The 10,300-nt window shown below is 34.7% G+C and overlaps 2 protein-coding genes across 5 annotated transcripts in view; one reads left to right on the top strand and one right to left on the bottom strand.

Moving 5' to 3' along the window:
• Positions 1 to 4,426, top strand: part of LOC117106757 (serine/threonine-protein kinase TBK1-like) — a 15,362-nt gene extending 10,936 nt beyond the window's left edge. Inside the window, exons 16-17 of the mRNA XM_033248180.1 lie at positions 385 to 479; positions 961 to 4,426. Coding sequence (XP_033104071.1) covers positions 385 to 479; positions 961 to 1,075 — 210 coding nt within the window. The 3' untranslated portion in view covers positions 1,076 to 4,426. The remainder of the gene's footprint in view (positions 1 to 384; positions 480 to 960) is intronic.
• Positions 4,427 to 7,182: 2,756 nt separating this feature from the next.
• Positions 7,183 to 10,300, bottom strand: part of LOC117106754 — a 34,727-nt gene continuing 31,609 nt past the window's right edge. For all 4 annotated transcript variants that reach the window (XM_033248177.1, XM_033248174.1, XM_033248178.1 and 1 more), the window contains exons 8-9: positions 8,259 to 8,322; positions 7,183 to 8,058 (exon numbers count right to left, since the gene is read on the bottom strand). In XM_033248177.1, coding sequence (XP_033104068.1) covers positions 7,975 to 8,058; positions 8,259 to 8,322 — 148 coding nt within the window. In that variant the 3' untranslated portion in view covers positions 7,183 to 7,974. The remainder of the gene's footprint in view (positions 8,059 to 8,258; positions 8,323 to 10,300) is intronic.

Below are 10,300 nucleotides of genomic sequence, written 5' to 3'. Positions count from 1 at the left end.
CCCCCCCATGTGCGCCGCCCATGTGCACCATGTTCTTTAAAACACTACCGTTCCATTTGATGTAAAGTGTATTAAAACAAAGTTAGAGCATTAATATTGTTATTATTATGCATATCATATTATGTGTGTCTTCCTCAAATTAAAGACCACTATTGGGACCAGGGTTTCCATTGTCTTTAGCATCTTTGGTCTCTAATAAGAATAATAAAGGTAAAGACATTTGTTAAATGTTGTAATAAATAAAATTTGTATATAACTGGAGGTGTTTTTCATTAGAGGGATAACTGTAGTGATATTATGTTTACAATTTATAAACACTTTAGAAAATAGTGTACGAAACGCAGAGGCCTGCATTATTAATTCGATCTACTTTTCAATTTTTAGCAAGTTGCAAACAGAGCTGCTGAGAACAAAGAACCTCTAGGTTCTGAGTGTATTAATCCGCGTCAGATACGCGTCCCTAAGCGTATCAAGGAACAGTAAGTTCAAACTTTTTTAGTAATTTCAAGTGACTTTTAAGTTTACTCGCCAACGGAACTTTCAAGAGTGTTAAACTTTACAACGGACCAATAACAACGGACCAAAAATATCCACGCACACGTCAGTATAATTTATGCGCTTCTTTAACTGTAATTTTGTAATTTAAGCGAGCATCAACCAGTGTTAAATAACAAATGGTATCGAACTTGAACTTGTGGTTTGCCCACAGGCCTATATGGCCATGATGTCATATCACATGAACATATAGGCCTACAGACAAGTCACAGTTACTACCACATTAAACTTGAAAATCAGAGCTTTATGTACGGTATTATACGGTGCTACAGGCACAATCTATTAAGATAGTGAAAAAACATTGTAATGACCGGAATAAATAATTATAATAGCGACCACAATAATGATATCGATATATATACACATTAAAAAAAAAAATTCTCACAATTAATGTTCTCATTCTAGGTTTCTATCGATGGAAAATGACATCGAGAAGACGACAAAAGAAATATCAGAAAGTGCTAGAATATTAGAGGAAATACGAATTCAAGATGAACAAATGAAAACAGCGATGTACTGACAATCAAGTAATAAATTGAAGATTCTCTAGGTTCACGTCAAAAATTTAGTAGGGCCAGGTGATAAGTACTATCTTTTTAAGAACTTGGGTTAACTATCGATGCATGGGCAGTGCGACAAGATCAAATCTATTTATTCAGACGAAGTTTCAAGCATAGTCCCATTATATGACAAAACATGTCATATGGGCGGTCGAGTATTAACATTAGCGTTGGTTCAAGCCGGTCCCCGCTCAGGATTTTCTTTGTAGAACCAAGTCTTCTCGGATAAGAAAATGGAGGTCAAATTTACACATAGAAGAATAGGGGCAAGATGCTATCTGCTACCTCTACCTCTCTACCTCTATGAACAAATCTCACTTGAGACAGTTTACAACCTGTTCAACCGTCTTGTGAATAAATATTACTTCCTTAGGAGGTCGGCTTTACCCACCAGAATGGCAGAAAATTTAGAGATGTCAATTCTTCCAAACTACAATGAATTACATTGATTACATTTAAGACTAACATTATGCCTATAGTTACTGATATACTCTAATTATATAATATATATATACACACATAGGGGTGCACCCAGGGTAAAATATGAGGAAGGGGTGGGTCAAGTCTTTCGAGTGCATCGAGCAACTAGGCTGGGGAGCCGGTCGACAAGGGCCCGGACAGGTTCCATGGACCGAAATGGGACGTTAAATTATAAGAGACAGATATATATATATATATATAAAATCAGCCTTAATGCAATGTGTAAACAAGAAAATAAACTTCGTGTGAGATTTTACTCTTCCCTGGTTCCACCAACAAAGGGTAACGATTTTATAATCATATAAACCTCCGATAAAGGCCTATTTTTAAATAAGTCTTAAAAAGCAGGCATGTTGTCCTATTGGGCCTACCTACCACAAACTTTTTTTGGACGCGAGAAAGCTTAGGCCTATTTATCTTATCACTTTTATATTATTTTCTACATTATTAGTTTGACGCAGCAGACAGTGCACCATCGCCGAGTCTAATTTTCGGTTCTACTTGTTAGAATATCTGACTATTTCTTGTGAAAAGATATTACAAACTTTTAAGGTGGTCGCTTACAGGAGGTAAATCATAATAAAAATCAAAAAGTCGGGAGGTATCAAATGCACAAATTCGATAGGGAGAAAACAGGATCATATGAGATCGGACGAGGGAGGTGATCGCTTACGGGAGGTGGTTGCACAGAGAGGTTAAACTGTATTATATCAGGGAAAAGTTAATTTGCACTTTTCTTTAATTAGGCCTATACCAAATAGTACTTTAAATTACAGTGTTTCATTTGCTACGGGTAACCAGGAAAATTACCATGGGATTTGCACAGATGGATGGTCAATCTACCACCTCAGCCCCACCATGGTAAGGGCTGAGGTAAGAAAATTTATGATCATGGGCCTTCTACATGACCAGAAATCTTTTCCGATTTAAAAAAATAAATTTTGAAAAAATTAGAGGCAGGGGGTATGAAAACGGTTTTCAGTGGCGGACCAAGGAATTTGAAATAGAGCGGGCCCAGGGAGGGACTTTCTCAGATGGCCTATACAACCTCAGCCCCACCGTGGTTGAGGTAAGTAAAAATACAAATAAATTCAAAATACTCTAGAGGGACCAAGGAAGGACTTTCACAGATCATCTCAGACCCACCATACTTTAAATTCGAATATAATTTTCTTTATTAAAAATTATATATTTCTTGCTCTGATCTTCGCCATGGCAAACTGTGCAAAGATCTAAACAAGAACCTAATGAAGATATTGACACGCAAGAAAAAAAATTCCTCAAAAATGTTATATAATACCGGTAAAAGTCGTTGCTTGCACGACAAATTAGATCAGGGCAGGGTGGACCTAGTTGGAAACCGCTTTGATTGGTCAAGGAGGTGTGGTGGATGGTTTTCTGGAACGTGCGAGAGTTAGTCTTTCTATCCCAGAAAATGTGGACCTTTGGTAATTTGGGGAGCGGGGTTGCACTCGTCACACCCCTTGCATACGGGCCTGATTTCGATACTGATTCTCGTCACACTGCTTGTGTATAAGCAAGACACTTTATCTGCTGCATTTGCCTCTCACCCAGTAATATAAATGGATACCTGGTAAAGATAATGATTCGGAATTTGAAATTTACAGTGCTGATTACACGCATTACTAGGAATACTCCCCAGGGAGTGGAGGAGGTTGCAGTTGTGTATGATTTATTCTGTATCCAATGACCTGGGAAAAATGCACCTTGAGCAGTTTTCTTTATATGTATGCTATATAAATCCTATAAAATAAATTAAATGTGTGTGTGATGCAAAATGAACAAAATCAAATATAGTAGTTGACAATCCAATGTAGTGATGACAATAATAGTGATAACTGTAATTATAATAAGAAAATCAAATATAGTAATGACAATAATAGTGATAATTGTAAATAATAAGACAATCAAATGTAGTAATGACAATAATAGTGATAACTGTAATTATAATAATTATGGTGGTTATAATAATAATAATAATAATAACATTATTATTATTGTTATTATTATTATTATCATAATTATTATTACTATTATTATTAATTTACGATAAAACAGGATTAGGAAGATAGGGAGCACACAAAACATTAGTTAGCATTTTGATTTCACAAATAATAACAAGAAGAAGAATAATGCCTCTTTTTATTGTCTTTATTGTGTTCAACTTTTGGTGATCTTTTATTTTAACGTTTTTAAAAATTTCATGATTACGTAATGTACAATTGTATTGTATCATATTTTTTATATTTATATTATAAATGTGTTTCATCAAATTTTAATGTGCAATAGTTTTTAATAGGTTTCCTAGCAAAACTATTTTTTTCTTTTGAAGACAATAAAGTGTTTTCTGATTCTGAGATTTATTTGTTTAAACATAACACTTTTTCAACTCTTTTCCTTATCTTTTAATTTTCTTGCCCAAGGACACATGCAAGGGTTTCAAATCCCTGACATTAAGGTCGAGAGTATTTATGTATGATACAATGTGACTTTGTGTGCTTGATTTAAATGTGGATGGATATAGACTGGCTTGAGTAAAATATATATAAAAAAACACAACCATCATCCCCTTTGCAAGGGGGTAACTAAATATAACTTTAGGGAGGTTTTAGAACACACACTCCATAAAATGCCACTTTTCACAACAATCACAAGATTGACTTGCACAGAAAAGCAGTATTTAATATAATATTTAATAACAATGAATTTGATGTCACAACACCTATAAATTTTTCAAAATTTACCGATCGAGGACATTAATAGTAGATACAGTACATACAAATATTTGGCACCTGAAAATGAAGAAAAATCATAAAAATTAATTTTCAAATTAACTCACTTATTTTGCAATAACATGGAAATTATTGAATTAATAAAATAAATAACAATGATTTTTATACTGGATAATGATAATAAAAAAATTCTATAAGTTTTCACAGTAAAATTATGGGTAAATGTTTTTTAAATTCTGCGTTCAAGTTGAATATTTTTAGGTTAATTTGAAATGAGTAGTTAATTTAAAAAATGATTTTTGTGATTTTTCTTTTTTGTATTTTGCATGGGCCAATACATCTTTAAAAAGTTAACAAGATATAAGACATACAATTGATCAAAAGCCTAAGGGTCTGTATTTATATTTAAAAAAAAAGGAGGAGGCAATTTTCCAGTCTCCATTTGTAGGCTGGTTGAAATCTTTAAAGTGTCCCACACCACTACCCTTACAGATGTCATTAACTGTACAAATTGGATGTAGAAACACCTACTGTTGATTGTTGTAAGCCTATAGAATGTATGATCAAACACCACACTGTCAGACTTCCAAATTTCTTTTTATACTGTACAAATTCATATGTAGTAGCCTATGTATTGATAAACAATTTACCGATAACTACATGATTTTGCACAGTACACTGAAATGCCCCATTTTGTCATATAGACCATACACGCAATCAAATGGCATTATTTACAATTGTGTCTTACAAACCTATAACAAACACAATACTTTAATACAGGGGTCCTTAATTGGCGACCCGCGGGCCATCTCCGGCCAGCGAGTGCGTGTTATGCAGCCCATGAGAAGAAGCTGAAAATAATATCTTAAATTATGCTTGGGCCTAGATTTTTAACCTTTTATAATTTTGTATTCTGTTTTGCCAACTAAAACTATAATATTTTCCCACAAATTGTACGATTTAATCATTCAAATTGGACAAACTATCTGTATACTGTAAAAATACAATATTGCACCATAACCCATTGTGTAATATAACATTTTTTTCATTACCAAACAAAACAAAAAGCAACTATCCAAGGTCAAGATGCCCTGTATGAGCATCTAGCAGATTTTTTATTTTCAAAAAATTTGTAATTCGGGGCATTTCTAATTCGAAAGGGGAGGGGCACTCCCCTCCCAAACCATGCGCACCTGCCCTTCAAATTTATTCTATGAACAATTTTGGCCCCTATTGCGATATAGTTAAGAACCCCTGATTTACTACGTATTTACAATACTGCCTTGACTGTAAACGTTGATGCTAGACCCCCATACCCCAACTTAATTAAACTATGCACTATGGTATTGACACTTTACTCCACTATGAGTCCTACAGTAGTGACCTACATACCTTAACGTAATAAAAATTATGCGTCAAGGGGTTTACTTCACCAAAAACTAAACAGTATACTAAAGATTTCTTTAAATGGAGTAAAACTTAAAGACTAAATACTAAGACACGATAAAAATACATTAATATGTAAATCATAATACCGTACTCGCGCGAATAAGCGCCCTGTATGAATAAATACTGCTCTAAACGTGAAAATTTTTTAAGCGCCCCTCCTTATTTGAATGAGCCTCCTCGATGCTTATTCATATTTTATCATGTGATTGTTTTCTTAGCAAGCCAATAATCCAATCAATACTGGGACTGTTGTTGGTGTGGTTTGAGCTGCGGAGTGGATTCGCATTTTCCTTAGTATATTAATTTCAATTTTTTATATTTCTCCCCGAACAGTATCTTCCTTAACTTTCCTCTTCTTACATTTATCTAGTCCTACTTTCATTTCCGATAAATTGCACTTTTCGCATGTTTGAATGCCCTGCAATGATCCAGCTAATCTCATCGGCAGATGGTGAACCAGCTTATACACCAGCACCACAACCACCACCACTAGTTTCATCTGCTGTTGAAACTCACAGCATTCTCTCTGGACGATTAACTTTTCTGCATCAGAACCATTCGTAATCTTCAGTTTCCAGATATCCTTATATAACTTTAAAAATTACAAAAAAAATATTTTAAGCACCCGGGTGCTTATTAGCATGAGTACGGTACAGTTAGTATGATGGTTTATAATACAGTATTTACAATTTTATTTTATTTTTTAAATTTTTTTTTCTAAAGAATTTTTTTTTTTCTAAGTAACTACCTATAACAAACACAATACATTAAAAAACTACCTTGTCTTCAAGTTGCAGCTGCTACAGGAATGTAGTCAGTCACTATTTTGTACAAGGCAGTCAAGGGGGGGGGGGCTACGGGTTTGAAATTTCTATAGTGCAGAAAGGGTCACTGCAAAGTTTGATTTGGGAGTTTCTTTTCTTTAAAAAACCTGATTTGACAAAAAAAGTGTGTAATGTGGCTGTAATCATTTCTAAATACAATTGTTTCCGCAAGAGAGATAAAGGCTAGAATGCGTATACATTTGATTTGAGTCAAATGCAATTCCAAGTCAATCTACATGCTGTTGACACTATTTATCATGCATGTGTGAAGAGGTTATTCACATCTATATCAGATGAAAGTCACCCACTTTATGAGAAGCTGATTTGTTGTATCATACCTAGAAGTAGTAGGATACGTTTGGCTAACTTTCACACAAGTCATCATCTTCACTCTTTGTTCCTATGGGCTATATTTAACTATAGTAGATATGATCTATCCTGAATATTAGGCACTGATGAAAATTGCAATAATATTAATAACAATGGTGATTGTAATGTTGTAGTTATAATATTCGGAAACATTCATTCAAAGAATGAATATCATGCTCTATCTAAGGTAAACAAATCTTGTTTGTATTGCTTTCTTACTTGCTTGCTTATCTTAACATTCAACAATTGCAATACCAGAATTAAATTATGGAAAAAATACCAAGGCAGCGAAAAACAAGTTCAGCCTCACTTTTTTTTCTATATTCCTTAAATGTATAAGTGAAATTTCAAACTCGTAACTCCCCTATAAGGCCAGCATAGCTAACTTTGTAGGATGCAGCAAATGCCATTAATTGACAGTGTTGGGCTGTCTCATACGACACAATCTGTATAATCGACATATACATCATGAGAAACTAAAGGCTAGATAGTCGAAGGGTCGCCACGCCATCGACGTCCACAGTTTTCGGTGGTGGGCCTAGTCTTTGGCCATCCAAGACCTCTTTACAAGGCAGCAAGTTCCCTCCCTCATATCCAGGGGTCCCGCTCGGTTTTATGGCGCCGAACATCCCGCCAGTCACAGAGAGGTTTATACGGTCTCTTGTCTGCATTTTGTAGAAGTTAGTTGGGACTGACTAACCCCACAGACAACCTACCTGCTCTGCCTGGATGTAGTTTAACGTCATACCCAGGACAATAACTTTACATAGATCTTAATTAAGTCAGGCTCTGGAAGGAAAAAAATGTTATTTTGTAGATTTCTAAGACACAAAAAGGGTGTCTGATGAAAAAATGGGGAACGGTTAATGAGATACAGATATTTTTCATATTCAAAAACCGGGGAAAAGGGGTGTAATCCCCTTTTATTTAAAACAGTGGTACACAACAACAAATTGTTTTCCTTGGTTTAAAATGAGCCTGGGTTTAAAATGATGAAAACTTTAACAACAGCAATTTTTTTATCATGGTCGTGAGTTCTACTGCCATCAAATTAGTGCTGCAGGACAACTATTGAAGAACAAAAGAAACATTTAAATTACAGACATTTACTGACAAGGTATCTTGCATTTCAAAAACATGCATTACTCAGAAAAGGTACTGTTAATACATAACACAATCAACATGACCAAAATAACATAACTAATGAGCATGTATTTGGAAGTTAATGGTTAATGGTTAATGGTTATTAATTAATAAATCTAGCTTACATCTTTAGAATCTTTTGATAACCGGCATAAAGATATCTCTATCAACATATGCTCGACTAATGCCCTGCAAAACAGAAGATTTTATTAGATTGTAAAACATACATCTCCATTTTCTTATATGCATGTGAGTCATGGACTCTGACAGCTGACAGCTGAGTTAAAGCAAAAAATTCAGGCGATGGAAACGAGATGCTTCAGAAAGATCCTTGGCATCTCCTATAAAGACCGCATCACAAATGAAGAGGTAAGGAACAGAATAAGACAAGCGATTGGGCCATACGAAGATCTGCTGACCATTGTAATGAAAAGAAAATTAAAGTTGTATAGACACACATCGAGATTGTCCGAACTTGCCAGAACATTCCTGCAAGGAACTGTGCAAGGAGGCAGAAAGATAGGTAGACAAAGAAAGAGAGGGGAAGACAACATCACAGAATGGAGAGGCTTAAAGCTAAGTGACACACTACGGAAGACGGTGGATCGGAAAGGATGGAAGAAACTGGTTGCCAGGTCATCTGAGACTATGGGATGAAGAAGAAGAAGAAGAAAACCTACACAATTGAACAAATGCTAAATCGACAGCTAAATCAATTAATTAAATTTTTTTATGTAGAGGTGGCACCAGGTTTTACCTGAGAATTTTCCGAAATGAAAAAGTCACATTCGCAGTGGCGGCTCTAGGATATACTGTATTTTCTGGGGGCTAAGCTCTTGAGCTAAGACTTGAGCTCATAGGCTATGGGAAGGGTTTGAATATCAATAGGAAAATATGCTCTGAACATGCGTTATTAAAGTTTTTCAAGTTTCAGGAGATTACTTAGCTTGGTTATACGGCAGCAAAGCGGGAATACAATTTTCGAAAAGTGGACAAACAATAGAATTATATAGTTTGAAGTTTAAATCAGCATACATTTGAAACTGAATTCCATATGAGTGCAAGATTTTGGCAATGGGTGAAATACAATGAAAAGAACAGCGGACGAAGGACGGATCCTTGAGGAATACCGCAGTGTAAAATCTTAGGTTTTGAAATGGTACCTTGGACACAGACTTGTTAAGAGCATGATGATAAGTATGAGGAAAACCAGTTAAATGCCAGAAAGACCATAATGAAATGAAAGACGCTGTATTAGAATTCCGGGTAAATCGTGCAAAAGGCTGCAGAGAGATTAAAAATAAGAACCTACTACATCATTCTTTTCATCAATTGAACAAGACAGGTCATGGTGTTCCACAGTAATTTGAGGAGAGTGTCTAGGTGCTATGACCAGTTTTGTAAGCTCATACACTTTAAGTAATAGCTGAATAGGAATGTAGGTAAGAATGGCCCCGGAAAAAATGGCCCCAGAAAAAATGGCCCCGGAAAAAATGGCCCCAGAAAAAATGGCCCCGGTAAAAATGGCCCCATATGACAGGTAGGTAAAAATGGCCCCAATGAAAAATTCGGTAATAAAAATGATATATATTTTTTTTTATCTACAAATATTTAAATACTGTATAAGCAAGAATTGAATCAAGAAATAAAAAAATGGCCCTCAATTATAAAATTAAAGAAAAATAAATAAATAAATAAACAAATGTTGTAAAATACCTTGTAGCAAAAATTTAATCAATAAATCAACATAAAGAATATGCATATTTGAGAACTAAAATAAATTAGTTTTTAGCTCCTATGAGTAGCTCTGGGAGTAGGTCTAAGTATTTTTTAAAATTATTAATATTATTAGATATTATTACTAAGAGACAGATTATTAATATTATTATTATTATTAATGGCTCTGATGGGAGGCTCTAAAACATTGATTCGGCACCAGATTTGAACGACGAACTTGCAGGAAATGTTATAAACCATTTTCGCGAAATTTGAAATAAAAATTCAAATAACATGGCGAATACCAACGATGGGGACTTTCAGAGGCCTGGCATTTCGCAGTACGTATTACTGTCATGGATAACATCAACAACAAATCTAAATTGCTAACGAGCACAAACATTTAAAAACGGAAAAACAGTACAGTAAAATGTACAATAGTCAGCGAGTT

Source organism: Anneissia japonica, unplaced genomic scaffold (genome assembly GCF_011630105.1).
Source record: "Anneissia japonica isolate Jap-2015-1 unplaced genomic scaffold, ASM1163010v1 scaffold287739_len226637_cov155, whole genome shotgun sequence".
NCBI classification, from domain to species: domain Eukaryota; kingdom Metazoa; phylum Echinodermata; class Crinoidea; order Comatulida; family Comatulidae; genus Anneissia; species Anneissia japonica.
Note: the sequence above shows the minus strand (reverse complement) of the source record. Positions and strands in the feature narration are given on the sequence as shown.